Genomic DNA, 23765 nt, shown 5'->3' with positions numbered 1-23765 from the left:
AGGGGAGAGAAGAGAAGAGAACAGAGGAGGGAGGGAAGCCAGTCCTCGGAGTAGCCTGCTCCCCCCTCCCTCCCGCCGGAGCGGGGCCGTCAAACGCAAACACGCGCGCACGCACACCCGCGAATACATACACTCCGGCTCCCTCCGGCGCGCACGCACAGCGCCTCAGGCAGACCAGAGCGGCGGTTGCCTCTCTGGACTCCTGGACGCCAGAGTCTCGGGATCCTCCCGTGGCTGGTGCTCCTTTGCCTGTCCTTATCCCTACCCTTCAGTTCCTCTAGACCCGCAGGACCACTCCCAGCTGCCGCTGCCACCTTGCCTGCCGCCCCGGGAGGAGCTGGCCGGCCAGCCGCCGCCGCCACGCAGTTTCCACGTCGCCCCCGAGGTAGCTCCGTCGCAGCTCTTGTCTTGGGCTTCGCCCTGTTCCTGAGCTTCGCAGGCTGAGTGGAACAAACTTCGCAGACCGGCTGTCGCGCGGCGGGCACCCCGCGTGCCCCGCGCGCCCAGGTGGGCACAGGGCGTTCGGACTTTGGGGCGTCGGGCTGCCTCGCCCGTTGCACCTGCTAGATAGACTCTCCCCCTGCTTGCAGGGGATTCTAGAGACATTTTCATTTAGCAAACTTTTCTGTTCCCCCAACCCAAGGGGGTGAGGAAAGCTAGAGGGAGAAGTTGGTCCCCACGGGGCAACCGCCACCCTGGAGGCCATTAGCTGGGCCCCGCTAGCCGGGGAACGCATCCAGAGAGATGCACAACCTCTCCCCGGGTCGCCCTCTGTCCCGGCTTCTGATCCTGCCCCAGCCCAGCCAGCGGGCTCGAGGGGCCAGGGGCCGAGGACCACGCAGCCCTCGCGGAACGAGCGTGGGCCATCCATCCGCACGGCCATCCGCGCTGGGGCAAGCCGCTTGACCCAGGCCTGGCGTAGGATGTCCCGGGTCCAGGATCACTGGCCTCCGCGCGCTAGCGATGCCATAAACATGCCTACCCTCTTGCCTATCCCAGTGGTGGTCACTACGCCCGCGGACCCCGTTGAGTTCGCGGAATCGCCTGCTACGCCCGCAGAGTCCGTTGTGACTGTAGAACCCGTTGTGATCGTAGAACCCGCTGCCCCCGCGGCACCCGCTGCCCCCGCGGCACCCGCTGCCCCAGCGGAACCCACTGCGCCCGCGGAACCCGCTGCCCCAGCGGAACCCGCTGCGCCCGCGGAACCCGCTGCCCCAGCGGAACCCGCTGCGCCCGCGGAACCCGCTGCGCCCGCGGAACCCGCTGCGCCCGCGGAACCCGCTGCGCCCGCGGAACCCGCTGCGCCCACAGAGTCCTCCGAGCCTGCCGAGCCCGGGGCGTCCGCTGAGCCCGGGGCGTCCGCTGTGCCTGCGCAACCCGCAGAGATTAGGGAGTCCGCTGTGGACATTGAATCCGGGGAGCCCGAGGCACCCGAGAATGCTCCTCAGCCTGGAGATGTTGAAGTTCGGGACAGTGAGGAACCCCAAGATGACTCCGTTTCCACCATCAGCTGCGGTATCTGCTGTTACCACCGCTTACAACTTCGACTCCATCGCAGGGGAGGATTCGTCCGCGCGGCACTGCATTGGGATGCGCGCGGTGGTTTTTTCCCCTTTGGCAGCTCCTTCTTCGCAGCTATGAAGCGGCAGAACGTGCGTACCCTCTCCCTGATTGCCTGTACCTTCACCTACCTGCTGGTGGGTGCCGCGGTGTTCGATGCCCTCGAGTCTGACCATGAGATGCGCGAGGAAGAGAAACTTAAAGCTGAAGAGGTCCGCATCAGAGGCAAGTACAACATCAGCTCCGATGACTACCAGCAGCTGGAGCTGGTGATCCTGCAGTCTGAGCCCCATCGCGCTGGTGTCCAGTGGAAATTTGCCGGTTCCTTCTACTTTGCCATCACCGTCATCACAACTATAGGTAAAGGGTGGGCGTGCCGCCACCAGGCTTCTGGGGGACGCGGGAGGAGTCCTGGGGAGGTGGTGGGCACTGCAAGGCTGGGTGTGGGGCTCCCAGGATCAAGAAAGCTCTATGTTTCTGTGTCTCACCCCTTAGGGGATGATTTCACTCCTCCAGGGCATCCTATCCTGTGTCCCACACTTCTCTGGTGTCTGGGCCAGGCTTGTGAACTCCCAGAGATAGAGTGTTGCTGTCTTGAGGGTGGAGGTACCACTTTTGCGAAGAGGGGAGCGCTAAGAATAATCCCATAGCTGACACCCACCCACCTCAACGCCCCTGTGCGGGCTGCGCTTCCTGAGTGCGTTCCAAGACTTACACTTACTGCCTTTTGGAGAATTTGGGACAGAATTTGGGATGGGGCTGCTTATGGGCTATATCGGGAGCCAAGATTTCAGTACCCATTTACCTTCCTTTGAGTTGTGGAGTGTGTTAGGACCCAGGAGAAGAGTTTTCTCTTTTTCCATTGGCGTGGGTTGGCCTTGGCCGCAGGTGACCTGCAATGCGGTCCTGGTGGGTTGAGTAGGACAGTGCTTGTTTGCCCCCGTGGACGGTGAGTGTGGACCAAAGGAGTCTGGATGTGGTTTGAAAACGGGGAGTTTAACTCACTCTCGGAAAAAAGTCTGTGTGGTACAAGATGGGGTTGCCTATAGATTCCCATGCTCAGGTCACTGTCCACAGAGCAGTCTCTGGTGGATCCTTAGGGCTGTACCCCACTGAAGCTGGGAGCTGGAGGACCACTCTAGATTTGCAACCGTGGGAATCTGAGTGCCACACTTCATCCCAGGGATGTGGTAGTTGTCATTTTGGCAGGAGACAGAATGGTGTCTCTGGCTGGCCACTTGCCCTGTCATGGCAGAATGCCCAGGGTCATGTCATAGGACCTGTGGGGGCCAGAATACTGACTCAAAGGTGGTCTCTTTGAGTCACGGCTGACGAGAACCCATCTTTTTTTCCTGGACCTTCCCCCAATTTTCCCACGGTACTTTTTTTTCCCCTCCCTGAAAAGCTCTGTGATGCTGGAGGGGAAGGGGGAAAAAAAAAGGACACAGGATCGCAGGATTTCAGGGTGTCATACACACCAGCCCAGGACAGCCTGTCTTTTCTTCTTGCTTGAAAATCGGCACAGGTTTTTATATTTGGAGGAAGAAAGTCACCCTTCTGTTGTCCACATAACCAGCTTTGCCCCTGATGGTCCCAAAGCCCCCAGCCCCATTCAGGTGGGAGAAGAGACCAGTGTCACTTCTCTTTGAACTGTGGTGGTGGCATACAGATGTGCAAGTCATTGGTTCTAGTGGCAGGCATATTTGCTGGAAGGCAAGAATATGCCTGTGACACAGACAGAGGGGAGAAATCTCCTGGTCCCCTAAAAGTACCTTTTGTGATCTAGCTCTGAACCAGGGGCTTTTGCTTTTCAGCCTGGTTCCCTGTAGTAAAACCAGCACAGAAAAACTGTTGACTAGTCCCCAGATGTGGGTGACACAGTGAGGGTTAAAAATCCTCATAATCATGGTGAAATAATTGGGGTTGAGGAAGCTCTCATTGGGGTATGCTTCGTTTATTGATATGATTGGCGGTTCTGGCAATAAGCTTCTAATATTTGAAACCCCAAAGGAAATGGCATCAATGGAAGAGGAGCTAAAAGCAACTGTTGTCTTAGCCCCCTGACAAGGGGGCTCTCATAAGTACAGGATCAGGACCACTGAGAAAGAGAAATATGTTGATTTTTCTCATTTCCTGATTTGGGGAAAATATTGGACACACACACATACACTTGGACATGCATGCATACATCTACACTCTCACACATAATCATATGCATACATGTATATACTCACATACATGCACATACTTATACATATCCACACTCTCATGCATATTCATATGCATGCACAATACATTTACATATATGCAGACAGACACACATAAACACACAATACTCTCACATACATGTACATATATGCACACACATACATACATATATGTACACATGCACACATGCATACATGAGCACACATACACATGTCCATATACATACATCCTTACTTGAATTCACATATACACATATGCAGGCAGATATATTTCCAGACACACACTCATATGCACATGTACCCACATGCATCCACATATGTATGGGCATGCACTCGTACACACCTGCCTACATGCACACACATACACATGCATATGTGCACACACACCATGAACACATGTCCTAAGGCAGCTGTGCTTGAGTGGGAAAAGTGGAATCTGGAGCCTGCCACACCGTAAGACTACACTGATGCCATTTTCTGACCTCCAGCCTCAGTTTCCCCACCTGTAGAAAGGCTATTACATAATAACCATTGGCAAGTGTCCTTTCCTTGTAGGTTATGGGCATAAAGGATCCCCATCACAGCTCTGTACATTGCAGCGCTTAGTAGGTGCTGAATCCATGCTCTTGCTTTTGTCTGACTGAGCCTCTTGCTGTCTGGTCTGAGAAGCGGCTCAGCAGAAGCCCCAGCGTCTGTAGGAAACAAGGCACCCTCACAGTTACTTTTGCTTGTTTGTTTTACTAAAAAAAAATGTAAATGAAAGTGCTTTTATGCTCAGGATAAAAGTCAGCCCCAAGCCATGCCCTCAGAGGAATCTTCTTCTACTGGGCAGTGATTTCAGCAAAAACGAGCTTCACGTTCATAGCTGTTCTCCCCCACCTAAGTCTGGGTGATTTCTGGTGTGCCTGCACATCAGCTTCGCACCCAAGACTCTGTGGTTATGGCAGGAGTCCTGGAACTGGCTAATAAACGTTGCCTCTTAGACACAGTTACCAGATTACTCTGTGAAATGGATTTTCAAAATGCATATAATTACGCTTCATTTTGAATCTGTGACTATGCCTCTCTGAAAGACGCTGGAGGCCATTTTGACTCTGGTCTTAGCTCTCTGGGGAGTCCTGTGCATAACAACTGCCCTCTTACTCAGAATGGTGCCAATTCTTTCCAGTGGCTTTCAGGTTGCTGCCACTTGTAGTTCTCCTTAAAGGGGCTTTACTGGTTGGTTTTCACCTTGGGTGAGGCACCCTTGCTTATAGACCACTGACCAGATTGGCTGTACGGTTGAAGCATCCCCTCCCCAGGTGGGAGAAGCAGGTGGTGCTGGGGTGGGGGCTCTGCATGGGCATAGGAGGTCTTTTAGAAGTATCTCTGCTTGGGGCTCAGGTCTTGGAGCTCGAATAATATGTCACTGGTATAAACTTATCACCTTCCACAGGGGGAGGTTCAAGCTAAAACTGCCCCACAGTCAGCCTCTTTGCACAATGTACCAGAGATGGGATTGCCATTACACTTGGTTTTTCCAGTCTAACACCTGTGATCTAGGTTGGCTACCTTCAGGATCGCTAAACCGGAAGACAACAGGTGCCATCTGCAGAACGATGGAGGACAATTTAAAGGCTGGTTTCCATGGGGGAAGGAGGGTTGGCCTGTGGGCTTTCTTCTCTAGTTACAGTTTTTTTGGGGGAGGGGGAGCACACACTTCCTGACTCTGTGGGCCCATCTGAAGCTCAGGTTGCTGCCATAGGAGTGGAGGTGACTGGTTTAGGACTGGGGTCTCCAGGTGCTGGTGGGACCCACTGAGAGAATCCCTAGGGGTCCTGTCCTGTCCTAGACAGATATGGAACCCCTTCCTTTCCAAGGTAGAAGCTTGTCACTGAACTGATGTTTCACAAAATGGACAGCATTCATTGCAGGTTTTGGATAGAGGTGGTACATGATTTCACATTTTGTCAAGCATCTGCCCTCACTTGCTTTTGCTGCCTGCTTTGATACTCTGGGAACAGTATAGATGGCAAGATAAGGCCTAGCCTTGGCTGAAGGTGCTGGAAACCCAGATAGTTGGTTGTAGTTCAGTGTGAAGTTTAGGTACAACTAAGCTTAAGGAGAGCCTTTACCTGTCCTGTGTCAGAAACACCCACACACACATACACACACACACACACATACACACACACAGGCACACATAGGCACACACACATACACACATACACACACACACACAGAAGCACATAGGCACACACACAGACACAGAGAGACACACACAGAGATGGACACACAGAGATAAACACACACAAAGACATACATACACAGAGACAAACACACCCATACAAGACACACACATATACAGACACACACAAGCACACAGACACACATAGGCATACACACACACACACAGGTACACAGACACACAGATACACACACACAGGCACACAGACACACATAGGCACACACACAGATACACACAGGCACACAGACACACACAGAGAGACAGACACACCCACACAAGACACACACATACAGACACACACATACAGACACACACATACAGACAGACACACACACAGACACACACAGAGAGACAGACACACACACACAAGACACACACACACAGACACACACATACAGACACACACATACAGACAGACACACACACAGACACACACAGAGAGACAAACACACACACACAAGACACACACACACAGACACACACACATACAGACAGACACACACACAGACACACACAGAGAGACAAACACACACACACAAGACACACACACACAGACACACACATACAGACAGAAACACACACACAGACACACATAGGCATACACACAGACACACACACAAGTACACAGACACACAGATACACACACACACAGGCACACAGGCACACAGACACACACAGAGAGACAAACACACCCACACAAGACACATACACACACAGATGCACATACACACAGGCACACAGACACACATAGGCACATACACAGACACACACACAGAGACAAACACACCCATACAAGGCACTCACACACACAGACACACACACTGCAGGCACACACACACACAGAGACAAACACACTCACACAAGACCCACACACAGACACACATAGGCACACACACATACATACACACAGATACACATAGGCACACACACATACACATATACATACATAGGCACACACACACAGACACACAGACACATTCAGACACATACACACAGGCACACAGACACGCATAGGCACACACACAGACACACACACAGAGACATACACAGAGACAGATACACAGAGTTTATAAACACACACAGAGACAAACAAACCCACACAACACACACACATACAGACATAGATACACATAGGCACCCAGACACACATAGGCACACACACAGACACACACACCCATTGAAGACACACACAGACACACACACAGAGACACACACCCATTGAAGACACACACACAGACACACACACATACAGACACACACACATGCACACACACACAGACACACAGACACATACAGAGAGACACACACATGCACACACACACATGCACAGACACACACAGAGAGACAACTACATGCATACAACACACACACAGGCACACAGACACACATAGGCACACAGACACACACAGGCACACAGACACACACACATACACACACAGAGAGACAGACACACCCACACAAGACACACACACAGACACACACATACACAGAGAGACAGACACACCCACACAAGACACACACACAGACACACACACATATAGACAGACACACACAGACACACACAGAGAGACAAACACACACCCACAAGACACACACACACAGACACACACAGAGAGACAAACACACACACACAGACACACACAGAGAGACAAACACATACACACAGACACACACACATACTGACAGACACACACACAGACACACACAGAGAGACAAACACACACACACAAGACACACACACACAGACACACACACATACAGACAGACACACACACAGACACACAGACACACACAGAGAGACAAACACACCCATACAAGACACACACACACAGATACACACACATACAGGCACACAGACACACACAGAGAGACAAACACACTCACACAAGACACACACACACAGACACTAATACACACAGACACATATAGGCACACACACACATACACACAGATACACATAGGCACACACACATACTCACAGACATACATACACAGGCACACAGACACACAGACACACACACATTCAGACACACACATGCATTCAGATACACACACACTCAGGCACACAGACACACATAGGCATACACACAGACACACACAGAGAGACAAACACACCCATACAAGACACACACACACAGAGATATACACACATACATACATACACACAGACACACACACAGACACACAGATACACACACACACACACAGGCACACAGACACACATACAGAGACGGACACACAGAGATAAACACACACAAAGATACACAGACACACACACAGAGACACACCCAGAGAGACAAACACACCCATAGAAGACACACAGACACACCATACGCATTCACACAGACACACACACACACACACAGACACACAGACACACACACATACAGACACACACACAGGCACACAGACACATAGAGATAAACACAAAGACACACAGACACACACAGAGAGACAAACACACCCACACAGAGAGCTAGATAGCGAGAGAATATCCTTACCAACATAGAAACCACCCACCTCACAGACTTAGACTTCCTAGAGGAGGTCGGACCCTCTCCAAGGAGCCGAAGGGAAGTGGGGGGGATGTGGAAGGGGCAAGGAGGAGAGGAGGGAGGGGGAACTGGGATTCGAATGTAAAAAAATAAATAAAAAGTCAAATAAAAAAACCCACCTGCCTCTCTGAGTCCTCCAAGCCCTGCCCTCGCCCTCCTCTCCTCCAGTCAATCTCAGCTTTGTGAACTCTGGACATTCTACTTCAGGTCTAAACTGCCTTTGTTCCCTGAACCGACAGTGTCCAGAACAGTACATGCCATACAGCAGGTATCTGGCTGATGCCTGAAGAATCCTGGAGCTTACATACGCGCGCGCGCGCGCACACACACACACACACACACACACACTCTGTCTCTCTCTGTCTCTCTCTCTGTCTCTCTGTCTCTGTCTCTCTCTGTCTGTCACCCATGAGCTTGTGGGAACCTTGTCCTGCTTGACAGATGAGGAAACTGAGGCAAATAAGGCAACGCACACCAAGGTGGAATGCATTGAAGGCCATATGCAAATAGGGTTTCCTTACTGCAGGCTCTAGCTAGATACAATTCCAGGTGTTATGGTGGGTTTGTGTACCTTACTTTTCATTCACCATTTGCGGAGCCTGCTGAGCCAGATGTAGGTAATAGGTAGCCCTGGGAGCAAGGGGGCTGGGGCTCTTCATTTCCAGACTGGTGGCTGTCATGCTGAGGACGCAGGAAGTGCCTGTAGAAAGCTCTGATTTCCCAGGTCCTTCCTAGTCCTGGCCCCTCCTCATTCAGCATCAAGGCTCTCTAGCAAGCATCCTGCCTACAGATGCCATGGGTAAATCAGGCGAGCTGGGCTGATGATTTGGGGTAGCACCACAGACACTTCTCCTTAGACATTCAGAGACATTCCAGCTTAGTGCTCTGAAACAAGAGATAAGGGCCAAGGGCCCCCAGGCACTATCACATGCAATTGCTGGTCCTGGCTCACCTAACCTAGGAAGCCCAGAAAGGGCAGGGTAGGAGCAGGAGGTGAACCAGGCTCTGGAGGATGTCTTAGTGATGGCTTCCCATGTGCTTACTATGGACGCCTCTATCCATGCGTGCGTACGCACTGTGTACTCACCCACTTTGTAACCACACAGCCACACAACCACTCTGCCACCCACCGTTTTACCGTTAATCTTTGGTGGGCTTGCCATTCACCGTCCACCCAACATGTCTCTGTGCTCATCCTGTCCCACCTATCATTCCTTCCCCGTTGTCCAGTCACCATCCTTCTTGCCGTTGGGTACTTATCACACCACCCAACACGGCACCACTCAGCCCTGCAAACTCTTGCCGTCCAACCTCCGCTACTGGTGCACACTGCGGTCCTTGCATGTTGTTGCTGTTGTTCAGCATGTGACACTGTGTCACTCACCTTCTGTGAGCCTGCCATCCATTTCCCCATTCAATACACCCTCACTAGTTTCTACACAGACCTGCCATTCACTCCCCGACCAGCCACGGCGTCACTCAGTCCCGTGTGTGCCTGTACTTCATTCCCATCAGCCACTGCTTCATTTGCCGCTCCACAGGGAGTCCCTCTGTCTGACATGGGTGTCACTTTGTTCCACGTAGCCTGTCATCTGTAGCCATCCCTGCATTAAGGTCCACTGGGCACCTGCTGTTCACTCCCCGTCAACTGCTGCGTTACCCAGTTTCTTTTTTTTTTTTTTCACACATACGATCCTTTCACCCATGTACGGTTGTGTCACTTGGACGGCCATCCTCTTGTCATTCATTCTTGCACCTGACGTTGTGTCTGTCACAAAGTTACTGGATGCCTACTACCCATGTTTCTAAATTGCTGCTGTGCCTGTGGTCCTCCATCGAGCTAGCTTTCACTCGCCCCCATCACAGCGTCATCTGGTCCTCAGTCCACGTGCCCCTCATTTCCTCACTCACTCGGTGCTCCACGCATCTGCCGTCCTCCTGTTTATCCCTGTCTGCTTTCCCCTCCCCTTCCTCCCCACCGTTATCTCTCCGACCATTTCATCCTTGCATCCTTGTTGGACACATCCTTGTCACCCAGCTGTCATTCCGTTCTCCACTCGCCTGCCATTCACCCCTCGGCTTGTCTTTGTATAACTAAGCTCTCCACACACCTGCCTGTCCTCCTACCTGCTGTTGACTTTCCCCATCATCTCCCATAGCTTCCCTCCGACACTCACTTGTCCGGGCGGCTTCCATGCCCCCATCCCCCACTGTAACTCAGCTCTCCACACCTACCTCTCATTTCCTTGTTCTTTCAATCACCACACACTGGTCACCCCCCCCCATCTTTTATTGCACCACTTCCTCTGTGACCCTCAGTTCTTCAACTCCCTGTCCTTCACTCCTCCGTCCGCCCACTGGCCACAGAGTCTCCCATGCGCTTGCCAGTCATTTGCTGTGGGACACTAAATTAGCTCCTACCTCCACGTAGCCCTCCTTCACTCCACTGTCTCACACCTCTGAAGTCACCGCCCATCCCCTCATCTGTCACAAGCTGTTCAGTTCTTGCGGGCCCATCAGTCATTTCCGTTCCTGCTAGTGTGCTGCTCATTTCTTCAAGTGCTAGTCACTGGTTTTCCGTCTGCCAGTGTCCTGGGGTTCCTCCTCCCTGCTGTCTCTCTCTGTCTGCATGCAGCTCTGCCACCCAGTGCTTCCTGTGCCTGTTACTGGCTTCATGTATACCTCAGTAACACAAAGCTTTCCCGCACCCGTCGTTCATCCCCCCTGTGCCATTTTGTCACCCAAACCTCCCGGTATTTCCTCTCTCCACCATTGTTTTGCTCAGTTGTCCAGATGCCTGCCATTATTTCTCTACACACCATAGCTTCTTTCCGTCACCCACGCACATCCTGTGGCTCTTGTCCTACCTGGTATCGCATCATTCATTCCGCAACGCGCCCTCCATTCATTCCTCTATGCACAGTCACATCGTGTGACCCTATGTGTACCTGTCATCCGTTCCTAGACGACGGCATCACCCATTCCTCAATGCCTCGGTCACTATTCCCTCACGCACCATTAATCACCCAGCTCACCTTGCAGCTGCCATTCATTCTTCGACGCACCATTGCGTCCTGCCGTCCTTCGTTACCCAGTCCTCCCTGCGCTGTCACTCATTTTCCTAAGAACCATGACATCACTTACTCTCCACACATTCCCCTGCCACTCATTCCCCTGCGTGCCACACTGTCACCCAGTGCTCCAGGCACTGCCACTCGCTTCACTAAAACCATCAGCCCTCAGTCTATTCATCATCTGCTCCCCTAACCCTCACCCATTCCCAAACACATTTGCCATCCCCCATCACCATGGCATCAGTGAGTCCTCTGTGCACCTGTTGTTAGTTACCCTGAGCACCATGGTGCCCATCAATCCTCCATGCCCCGTCACTCATTCCCCATGGACAGCGGCACTGTCATTGCGGGTCTCCATGAGCCTAACGCTCCTTCCTCCACACACCCGCTACTCATTTCCCTGCGCACCGTCACGCCTCCCAGTTCCCCAAGCACCTGCCATTCATTCTCATGCCCTGCTCTGTTACATGGCTCTCCAGGAAACCATAGTTCATTACCTGTCAGCTATCACATCCTTCAGTCATCCTCTCGCCATTCTTCTCCGTTTGACGCGACACCACTAACTCTCCGGTGTAATTGTCCTATTTCCCCATTACTCCTTGTGTCTCCAACCCTCCACCATTTTCTCACTCCTCCGTCCATCTGCCACTGCCGCACCAGGTCCTCTATGCATCCGCAATGGAGTCCTTCCTCTGCCCTGACACAGTCTGCTATGCACCATCCAGGCATTATTCCATTCACTGTATCAATAAACAACACGCTTGCCATTCATTCTCCTCTCTGACATTGTCACACCCATTTCTCCATGCACGTGCCATTCACTTCCTCACAGGGCCCAGTGTCGCTGGATCCTTTTCACACCCATCATTCTTTCACCCTTATTCCTTGTTTCACTTGGTCCTTAAACTGTGGCTCATTGTATTCTCTGGCATTGCATATCACACTCTTCCACACTCTCAAACCCTGGCCCCACTCCCCACCTATCAGGGCACGACTAAGTCTCCCTGTCCCGGCCATCCGTTTATCCTTCTCACAGCATCTCTCGGTTTTCTGTGCGCTCGCCATTCATCCCCCCTCTGCCAGTATACCACCGGGTTGTCAGTACACTGTCATTCAGTCTTCACTCAGCACACTAGTCACCTGCCGTTTTCCCCACATCTGACATTGTATCAGTCACTATGTCCACCCTCCTTCATTTCCACATCAGCCATTGTCTTTATAGATGCATTCATTCTCCTATCTTCTGCTCTCTCTTCCCTTCTTCCGTAAATGGACCACTAATTCTCCTATCTGGTGTTTTCTCATTTCTCCACCATCCTGCCATTTATCCTCCTTCCCATCTTTGTGTCACTCCTTTCCACTAACTCATCTTTATCCAACGTCCACTGCTGTGTTTCTCATTCCTTACCCAGCATTGCATCACAAGTCCTCCTTGTAGCTGTCATTCACCCCCGTCTGCCTTTGTATGGTTCCGTTACTCAAACACGCGATTCTCCCTTGTATTCAAGGTCTACTCTACTCTCATCATCCATTACCTTACCTGTGACTAAATCACTAAGATCTCCCTCACTTGTGAGTGTATCAAGCTTTTAGGTCTCTGTCACTCATCTGACAGTCACTTCTGTGTCATTTAGCCCTCCATATGTCCAGTCTCCTATCACCATTCACTCAGACCACGATCCTCTCATGGCACACCCTTCACAACCTGAGGTGGTGTTTGGGTCACTCTCTTGTCCTGATTCTGAGTGAGGTATGATGGCTGCTGATGCAGGATAGGGAAGGCTAAGCAGAGGCTGGAGTCCTAGCATAAAGAGGCAATGGGGACTGGGAGGTTGGTTTCTCACAGCATCCATACTGGGAGGTCCTGGAGGTAAGCTTTTTTCTGACACACCAGGGAGAGGAGGAAGTTTAGCAGCTGAGAAGCTTGGTATGGTGTTTGTTGGGGATGATGTTCAGGCCAGGGAAACCTAAACACAAAAGAAGTAGAAGCTAGAGTGTATTGTTTTACAAAATCACTATTTCATCACTGGGAATGAGAAGTAGTAAGTGATGGTCGAAGACGCCGACAGAATATACAAAGGCAATTGCACCTCTTGTTCTTGTTCTTGTTCATTTGTGCTGCTGGAATCATCCAGCAATTTTACATAGCTGCTTATAGTATAGAACCCAAGAAACAGTGAATTAAGGGAGCAGTGGCTATCTTTCTAAATTAGGAAGTCTGGGTAGGTAGATTCCTGCAAAGCTTAAGCTTATGTCTTTCAGCTTAGCTAGCTTAGCTCACAGGCTCTGACTGATATATGTGTTTTACGTGGCTCTTAACTTGTTTGAAAATATGGAGCATTAACTAACAACATTTGTTGATTTACTATAGTTACCTTAACATTTGCTTTTCTATTTATAAACACTTGTTTTACTTTATTTTATTTATCTCCTCCAAACGTCGTGTGCTGGTCAGTAGGCCTTTTCCTTTCCCTTGATATGCCAAAGACTATGTGTTGTTTTACTTTATTTAGCTCCTCCAAACTTCGTGTGCTAGTCAGTAGGCCTTTTCCTTTCCCTTGATATGCCAAAGGCTATGTGTTGTCCTCTGTTTGCCACTTTGGCTGAACCCTATGACTGACCAATGATTTGTAAAGACTTTGTAAGTGAGATTTTTCCTATACAATCAATGATCTGCAAATGTATTTAAATGAGCTTCTTATTGTCATCATCATTTATCTATAAATAATTTATGAGTTTATTTTTTAAATTCAAGAGGTAAGTGGGTGAGTTTTTAAAGTCACACAGCATGCATGCATATGAAAGCTTATTAGCAGAAAGATAAGAATCATGAGCTTTGGACCTGATTACCATTGACTGTCGTTTGTTAAGCAACCTTGGATATGTGATTCGACCTCTCTGTGCTTTGCTCTTTGCTATCTATAAAATATGGAGGATAATAACTACAAAAATGGCTGATAAGATTTTTTTATTGCATTCTAAACATTTAGGGCAGCTAACACATGCTGGGCGTCATAGTCTGTCAGCACATTCCAAACACTCATTTTCTATATTTTAAATTTTGGGGGAGGTTTGCTTTGCTGCTGAAGGATTTACCTTTTGCTGAGTCCTATAGCTATTTGAAAAGAATAGCTATTTCTCTGTTGTGTGTAATGTTCTGTATAATTCTAGTAACTCTAACTCATGCATATTTTCTTTCTCAGGAGTTGGAAAGCAGTGAGTTTAGCACAAAGTGAATCGGGCTATCATCATGTTGACTCATGTGCCTAATTGGCACATGAGCTCTGTGAGGCTCACCACCACCCTGGAGCCACCATGATTAGGTCCCGTCACTCACGCACCTCAGTCACTTGGCTCCCTGGGTTCTTCAGTGTGTGTTCCTCACTTCATACTGTTATTGTTGTTAAAAGTCTGCTTAGCTCCTGATCCACTGGAGTCTTATTCGGTGCTTTGCTACTGGGGTTTATCATTGTCTCTTCCCCTTTATGCACTCTGAAGCTTTATGGTTAGATGCACACAGGTTCATGTTTGCTATTTTTTTTCTTGAAAGAGATAACAAGCTTCTTTATTGTGTGATGCTTTTTGTCTGAACCTCCCTTTCTGTCCTAATGATTTGGAGCCAGCTTTCTTTCATTAACACTTGTTATATAAATGTTAATGTTTTTTAGCTTATTTTTACACTTTTTCTTCTAGGAAGAATTTGGCATGGCTTTTAACAAAAGATACAAATATAGGTGAAAAGCCAGTGTGATAATCTGAGGATCTATGCACACTCACTTCTGTAGGGATGTTATAGAAGTTCATGCTTTCTTGGATAGAAGGGACAAAAAGGAATCAAACACTCTAGTTGCTGTCACTGAGAACAAATGTTGCTGAGCTGCACAGGTATGTAGTTTTGTGGTTTTCATGAATGACATTGCATTCATATTCAGCACATTAATGAGATGAGGACCACACTGAGCCCTGGCTATGCAGAGGCTGCTGTTGCCTTGGAGTACCCAGATGAATGATGGTGACACTCAAGTCTCCAGGGTTCACTGCCCAGGATCATTTTGGGCTTCAGCTCCTTTAATTTTTCTACTTCGTCTTTCCTGACATGTTCCTGTGTTCTTACAGGAAGGATGGGGAAAACCTGGAAGGGTTATTTTGGCCAGGGTTATCCTAATACTTTTCTAGAAGACCCACACAACAATGTTTTCTCCCCTATCCCAGTGCTGCCTTCTCTCTTTGGGCTTTAGACTTAGAGTGTTAAATGAGTCTGGTCACAGGTTTGGCCATTAAGGATGAAGACTGAGGATGAAACCCTAGGGCCTGCTCCCAAGGAGAAGCCATCAGCTGCTGTTTTGATATCTTGGGATGTCCTCAGGGACCCCACAGCAGTGAGAATTGATGATGGAGCCGAAATCAGTGCTGGGAAGGGAGCGTCCCTTAGCGTGGAGAGAAGGAGGCGTGAGCAAGAGGAAGCTGGCATCAGGGGGAGGACTTCTTAGAGCAGAGGGGAGGAAGGTGATCAGAAAGAAGCTGGTGATGGCAGGGAACACCCGAAATTAGTGGGGAGGAAGTTATGGGGTGGGTGAACCTCTCTCTGGCTGATTTCTTTTCCTCCTGTTCTCTGGAAACTGTTCTGCATCCCATCCCTCAGGAGAGAACTCAAAAGCCAACAGAATATCATTGTTCCCATCCTCTTATGCACCTGTCCTGAGCCCAGTAGTATTTCCTTATAAAGCAGGATACTAAGCATCCTATTTCCCCAATGCTTTCTCCTTCCTACAGGTGGCATTTGCTGTCAGTGCTGAAATCTTGCCCTACCATACTTTAGAGGGGCGCTCCCTTGCCAGGCGGTGGTGGCGCACACCTTTAATCCCAGCACTCGGGAGGCAGAGGCAGGCATATCTCTGTGAGTTCGAGGCCGGGCTGGACTGATAGCCTCCAAAACAATACAGAGAAACCCTGTCTCATAAAAACAAAACAAAAAACAAAAAAAAAAAAAAAGAAGGGAGCTCCCTTTGGTTCTCGCTGTTCCTGGCTGAAGTTTTCCCTTCTCCCACACTCAGGAGACCCAGTCATTGGGAAGGATTATTTTTCATCTCTGGCTTTTTCTCTCCGGCTTAGCCTGGACCCATTCTGGGCATATGCAAGGCCCCTGCCTGTTTTGTTTTTTGTTTTTTGGTTTTTGGTTTTTGGTTTTTGGTTTTTTTTTTCTTCTTAGGGGATGATATAAGCATTTGTTTAAAAGGCTGACGGGGGAGGAGGGCCACAGTTATTATGCAACACTGTATTCTGATGGCGTTCCACACCTGGCCTCCTCCTGGTTGCATGCGTTAGTGGTGGCTCGAGGCTGGCACTGACACCCGTCAGGCCACCGCCCTGCTTGAGAGCCCTCAGAGGCTCCTTGTGAGCCACATGGGTGCCCACCGTGACCTTCAAAGTCCAGCTTTTTGCTGCCATGTAGCCCTGAATGTCACTCCACCCCTGCCCCATGCAGACTGAGTCACAGGCTATGGTGGACACCCTCACCACCCAGCGCCCCTGGCCTGCAATCCTCCTTTTGGTGTTACATGCTTATCTTCTATGTCTTTGCAGCCCTAGGGCTCCTGCCAGCCAAGCATCTGTCAACCTGTGTTATATTAGTTTCTCCCAAGCCAGTCTTTGTCCCCTGCCCCCCGCCTCTGGCCAGGGACCATGTTATTGCCCGCCAGTGGCTGGCTTGTCCACCCACCAGTGTCTAGCACTAAGCCGGCCCTCAGAGTGCTTGTTGAATGAACATAGACATGTAAATGGGACAGCTTTCATGAGAGCTATATTTAACTGTTCTAGAATACTCTCTGGGTCTTTCAGAAAAACAAATCCTTGAAAAACAGCAGCCCATGAATCTGAACAGCAGGTGTTTGCAAGAAGCAGTGGGTGGTCTCGCAGGAGGCTGTCTGTTTCCCAGGAGGCCCAGGTTCATCCTGTTGCCACTCTGGCTCTCCGTATGGCCCAAGGTGTCTGCTGACTTTTCTCTTTGAGTCCCAAGACACCTGGCATCCCAGGCTCTGCTGGAATTTTAGAAGAGGAAATCCTAGGTTGCATTAGGTTGCTGGGGACCTCACCACTGTGGAGGGTTGACTCTGCAGACTGACTTCAACAAGCTTCTAGGACTCTGGTTCTGAGGGCAGAAAGCAGTCAGTGGCTATATATCACATGCAGCCCCTCTGCTTGAGGTGAGCTTCCTCCACCAGTAGCCCCGACTTAGCTCCCAGACAAACCTTCAGGGCCATCAGGAAATCTGCAGGGCCAGGTCCAAACATGCCATGTACAGACCACATGTCACACTTCTCCTTTCCTCCCGCTCCCATCGCCATCCAGTGTTCCCAGCTGTGAAGTGGGTAGGAATGGATGCTTCCAAGAGGCTCTGAGAGACCTGATGAGGCAGTGTGGATGAGGCACTTGACTGGTCTCTGGGTCAGAGCCGGGTAGAAAGATGGCGAATGGCTCCTTATCGTTCATATCATTGCCTGCAGTGGAACATGCTGCAGCACCAAGAGCAGTGAAACAGACATGAATGCCCCCCGTGTGTCTGGGGAGATGGATGCTTTTTCATGCTGCCCCTCTTTCCAGCCCCTTAGAACAGCTGTCTTCCAGGTTAGACTAGTAGAAAGCAGGGCAGAAGACCAGACACAGTGCTCTGGAGACAGGGTCTGGCAGAGGCTTTTGACTGCAGCTAGGCCGCCTTCCTCTCTGTCACCCTCAGGACTTAGACATTGCAACTTCAGGCCACTGCTTCCAACCACTGCTGTCCGATGCTGAGCCTGAGTCATTCTTGGCTGCTTTAGGCAGAGGCACTGCCAGCAGGAAGGGAAGCTGCCAGTTCCTGCTAGTCTCAGGCACAACTCCCAGGTCCCTGTAGTTGGGGGACCAGGTGGCTCAAAGGAAGAGATCAGTGGGGTAGGGTCTGTGCCTGGGAGTGTCTGGTGTTAGCAAATGATGACACTCACTTCTTCCATATGACTGTGACATCATAGGGTGGTTATGAGAAAGACCAGGAAATGGGCAAGAGAGATATACATGATTCCAAGCAGGGGTCAGCTTAGGCAAGGCAAGGTTTTGGGGGCTTAGTTCAAGCAATAGTAACAAGCTTATAAATGACAGAAATTTATGTCCCATAGCTCTAGAGGATAGAAGGTCCAGGGCCAAGAGGAGAAGGTCCTTTTCCAAGATAGAGACAAAGACAGGGCTGACATCTCACCACCCAGAGGCACTGTAAGCAAGAACAAGGCTGCCCTCTGTGTTGGTCAGGTGATGTCTTGAACCTGTATGGATGAGCAGTTATTTCTTCATATTCAAGTGCATAGGAAGACTTGTTGGCCATGACCTCTTGGGCCTTACCTTAGTCTGAACAGGCAAGACTTAGCTAGTGGTGAGTGGGTTAAACCCAGGGTTGGTTAATCATAGCATGTGGGTACCCTAAAGCTGAGGAGAATGGAGATGGGACAAGGAGGATCCAGATGCCACAGAGCCTGAGTCCCTTGCCAATGTCATAGCCTTATAGTGCCGGGGACTCTCCAGTCACTGGACTCACCAAGCTTTGTCTCTACTCTTGCCCTTTTCCCTGGAGATCTAGTAGATCTTGAGACCCCACAGACTCCTCTGTCCGTGTGCCATCTGTGGACAGTGGGACTCTTACATGGAGTGTCCAGAGTCTGGGCCACCCCTGTCCCACACCACTGTCTTCCTTCCTTAGAGACAGTCCTCAGACCCAGGGTGTTGCCATGGGGATTGTGAGCTGGAGTCTATTTTGAGATCATGTTAGAGTGTGATTTTTTAGTTCTGTCTGCCTGTTAGTTTTACTGTTTGTCCAATGACTAGCTAGGAAGCTTGGAATGGTTTTGCTCCAGAGATACTACTCCTTGGTGTGGAGGGCAGTCGATGAGCATCCAGTTTGATCAGCATGCCCCTGCTAGTGGTCCAAAAGTACCCCCATGGCTGGGGGAAGGTGAGGTGGGGCATGCCTTCCTGCAGGAGGTGTCCTCTGCCAAGTGTCAACACTTCTAGCTGCTCACTCAGCTGACTTCTGCTGGCTGGTCCTGTCTACAGATGGCAAGGGAGTGGTGGGTGCTCCAGAAGAGATGGGGAAGGGCCTTGGCAGAGACAGTAGCATAGCAAAGGCCAGAAGTAGAGGAGCTGGTGACATCTGGGAGTAGGGGTTAGTTTAGGGGAAGCAGGGAAGGCTTGTAGGTGGGGGTTGCTAGGCTCCAAATTCAGACTCTCACTATCTCCTAGTTGACTTTATTATCTGCTCAGCTTAGTCCTAGGTTCTAGGTGAGGCTAGCTAACCTACACTCAGAGGTTGTCTCCAACCTCCTTTACTATGATCATGAGAAATACAGTACAGAGGAGTCTGGGCCACTGAGGGTGAGGCAGGGGTCTGATTTCAACTTTATCCGCCTACATTCCTCCCTGCTGTTTCCATTCTGTAGATGAGGAAACTGAGGCTCAAAGGGCCCCAGGGACTTTTCCAAGGTCCCATGTCATTGGCTTGTCTTTCACTTGCTGTAGGCAGTAGCCTTTCTCTGAAAATGCCATTCGCTCTTCAGGGTGACCCTCCGTGGTGACCCAGGGTGCTGTTCTCACCAGGAGAGCTTTGGGATGGCTCTCTAGGTGCACAGTGTGATGTTGGGACTGGCTGCATTTCCTTGCATTCAAGTATGTACAGTCTTTCTCAGATTCTTCTTTCTGAGCCTCAGTTTACTTACAAGAGACATGGATATTTGTCATAGGAAGGATTTCTCAAATATTGATGATCATAAAGTCCCCAACTCAGAGCTAGGCAACTCTTGGCTCCTCCAAAGTTAGTGGCATCCTCTGGTATTCTCTTCCCTGGACCTGCTGGGAGTCATAGAACCTCATGCCTCATCTGTTCCCCAGCCCAGCTCAGGGCCTGGGAATTCTGCCGAGTCCGGTTTGAATGCAGGAGAGCCAGCCAGCCTTGTGTCTGGGCCATGAGAGGCTATTTTGGGAGTGAGTCAAGGAAGGAGTGAATGCTTTGTTTTGTTTGCTCCTTGTGACTACCAGAGGTGATGGAGCCCTCCACACCCGTCCTAGACACCTAATGAGCAGGGAGGAGATGGACTGATCTCCTGCCTAACAACCAGAGGCCACAAGAGTCTAACCCTTACCACCATCAGCTTGCCCACCAGCAGAATCTGAGAGAGGAGAGTGGAGGAGAGCAGGGAACTCAGATTCTGACAAGTTAGGCTAATCCCAGCTCTTCTGTCTCTCACCTGCCTATCTATTTCCAGAAATCCTTTGTCCTATCCCCATCTATCTGTTTACCCATTTTCTTCCTCCCATCCAGTTACTTATTTGTACTATTAGCTAGTTATCTATCTGTCCACCTATCTGCCCATGCATCTCCCATTCATATTCCATATACCCATTCACCCATATGTCTGTTTTTAAACTTCCATTATCTATCTACCAATCCATCTCCCATCACATTCCATGTAGAAATCCATTCATCTCTTCACTATCCACTACCAATCTATTTGTCTGTACATTATCCATCTATCCACTTCCACCTGGTTCCCATGCACCTATTAATCTTCCAATCATATACCATGCATCCATCCTTCCATTACTTCCATTATTTGTTCACTCACCATTCATGTGTCCACTCATTTTTCATCCATCCATCCACCCATCCATCCATAATCTACTCATCTATCTGTCTGTCCACTATTCATCCATCTGCTCTCCATATAGCCCTCAGCTACCCATCAGTTTGCCTATTCATCCTCTTACCTTTCTATTTCACACATCTATCTGTTTATTCATTGTTCATCCATCTATGTATCTACTCATCTACCCACTCTATTTTCTATCAAACTTTCAGCTATGCATAAATCCCCCTATCCGTTTTCATCTCCATCCATATTCCATGCATCATCCATTCATCATCAATTCACCTTCCACCCGTCATCCGTTCATCCATTTCTCCATCCACTGGCCCACCCATCTATTCCCAAGCAACCATTCTTTCATCCATCTACTCTTCTGTCCCAGTACTGTAATCTGTGTTTCCTGTTGTACTGAGCCCCAAAGTAGATGGTAGACGAATTACATGGATAATCTGCTTTCCCTACTAGAGACCACCACTGACAATGAATTTGGCACTTACAGTCAACTGTGTGAATCTTGTAGTATCCCTGGACGTTTGGAAAGATTTGAGCATGGTGCTGTGACAAGAGTTGGGGGTTGGGGGGGGTGGATCAAATTGACACCCAAACAAAAGACTCTTGAAGAAGACCAAATTTTTAGTTTGAGAGCCACTGAGGAGTCTTTATGTCCTCTTCTGTCACTCTAGCTGAGGGGAGAGCTTGGGGCATGGCCTGAGGGGGAAAGGGCTCTGTGGTCTTAGAGGCACCATCCAGAAAGTCAGGGATCTGAGGTTTACTGAGGGGTATGTGACAAGATGATTGATGAAAAAGGGAAGAGGTATGAGGGGTGGCTGAACAATGTCAGGTCAAGGGATAGGAGAATGTCTGCCTGTCTGTCTACTGGACATATCTGTCTATTGGACACAGTTGATGGCCCAGCCTCCTGGCAGGATCTGGATGTGCTATGGTACTGGCTTCTTTTCTGGAAGCTCTGTTCCTTGAGCATTGCAGAGAGGAAAGCTCAGTGCTATGGACCCTGGGCACCAAAGTTTTGATAGCTTATGCTGTTCATGTAAATATTGGAAACAGTCCCATCCTTCCCTGCTATATACAGAAAATCTGAGTTAATCTCAGCTACCCTGAGCTTACTCCTAACCTTCTGGTGGTTTCATTTCTTTCCATTACAGCATATTCACCCCACAGGGTAGAAAACTAGAAATCTATTTTCCAAGGGAATTAATTGTTCAGGTGGCACTGGGTTAGGCACATCTAGGCTTATATCTAGCTGGTCATGTGGCTCTTTGCCATTGTCTTGATACTCTGGGTGATAGGAGAGAACTTAAATCTTAGCTTTCCCTTCCTTCTCTCAGGTTCTAGGACCTGGGCACAACACAGCATTAGGTGAGTTCTCACACAGTGTGGAGTAGACAGGTACCAGACAGTCAGGTGTAGAAGATGGATTTTGATGGATTTTCCTGAGCCGATAAATGCAGCCTTATGTTTGCAGAGAGCTTTACAGGTTTTGAAAGTATGTCTTCATAAGTCTTTGGATCTGAGTTTTGAGTGTTGATTAAACAAGAATTTGTATATAGTGGGTAAGTCAAGATTGGTCTAGGCCCTGAGATGAGGGAGGGAACAGGAACTTCAGTCTTCCTTAGACGCAAAGCAGAGAGAGCACAAGGAAATAAAACATTTCCTGTTTTCTTTTCATTATGTTATGATAAAAGAAAATGGACAGAAAATATGTTCATGATATTTACCATTCCCAGTTATATTCTTGAGATATAATACACTTTAAGAGAGTGACTCCCTGCCCTCTTGGAAATCACAGGGCTGGTAGTTTGGATTCCACTGATATATTCATTAGTATCCGGTGTGTGTTGGGCATGAAGGTAGACATTGGGGCCATTACTTCTGTATCCCATCATATGGATATCCTGTGAATAGCTGAAGGATGTGTTTACGGAGACAACAGATGGGGATCCTACAAATGTCATGAGATACAGCAGTAAGCCATCCTCACAATGCTCTCATATATGTGGGCATCTGGCTTCATCCCCAGCTCGATCCTGACACATCAAATTCTGATGCTAACATAAATCTAGAGTAGGAGCCCAGACCAGGCTCTGCCAAGCTTGGCAGCATCAGACTATTGGAGAGGCCCAGGTGAGCACTGAGGCTTGGGCAGCAAGGTTTGGACAGGGCTCAGACCTTTCTACATGTAGGTTAGAGCTCCTGATCACTAGTAGTCAGTAGCATTTGGCAGTACCAGTGCTTTGTATACTTAGGACTCCCAAAAGACCGGTAAGTCCCATATACTTCCATTTGGAAGATAGACAAGTGGTCATTTAGCCCTCAACTCTCAGTATGAGGCTATCATTCTGGAAGAACATTAAGGCAGACAGCATTAGTAGAATCTCCTTTTATGATGTTGGGATGGGGTCACAGTACGAGGCATCCCCAAGCCAAGGACAGAGCAGGGGAGAGCCCATTTACACATATGT

General features: G+C 49.4%; 1 protein-coding gene across 3 annotated transcripts in view; it reads left to right on the top strand.

The window, feature by feature from the left end:
* Positions 1-882: 882 nt before the first annotated feature.
* The window catches only part of Kcnk9 (potassium two pore domain channel subfamily K member 9), a 41521-nt gene continuing 18638 nt past the window's right edge, over positions 883-23765 (top strand). For all 3 annotated transcript variants that reach the window (XM_013124769.3, XM_013124768.3, XM_005085444.4), the window contains exon 1: positions 883-1920. In XM_013124769.3, the coding sequence (XP_012980223.2) occupies positions 924-1920 (997 nt within the window). In that variant the 5' untranslated portion in view covers positions 883-923. The remainder of the gene's footprint in view (positions 1921-23765) is intronic.

Source organism: Mesocricetus auratus, unplaced genomic scaffold (genome assembly GCF_017639785.1).
Source record: "Mesocricetus auratus isolate SY011 unplaced genomic scaffold, BCM_Maur_2.0 Super-Scaffold_100055, whole genome shotgun sequence".
In the NCBI taxonomy this organism is placed as follows: Eukaryota; Metazoa; Chordata; class Mammalia; order Rodentia; family Cricetidae; genus Mesocricetus; species Mesocricetus auratus.
Note: the sequence above shows the minus strand (reverse complement) of the source record. Positions and strands in the feature narration are given on the sequence as shown.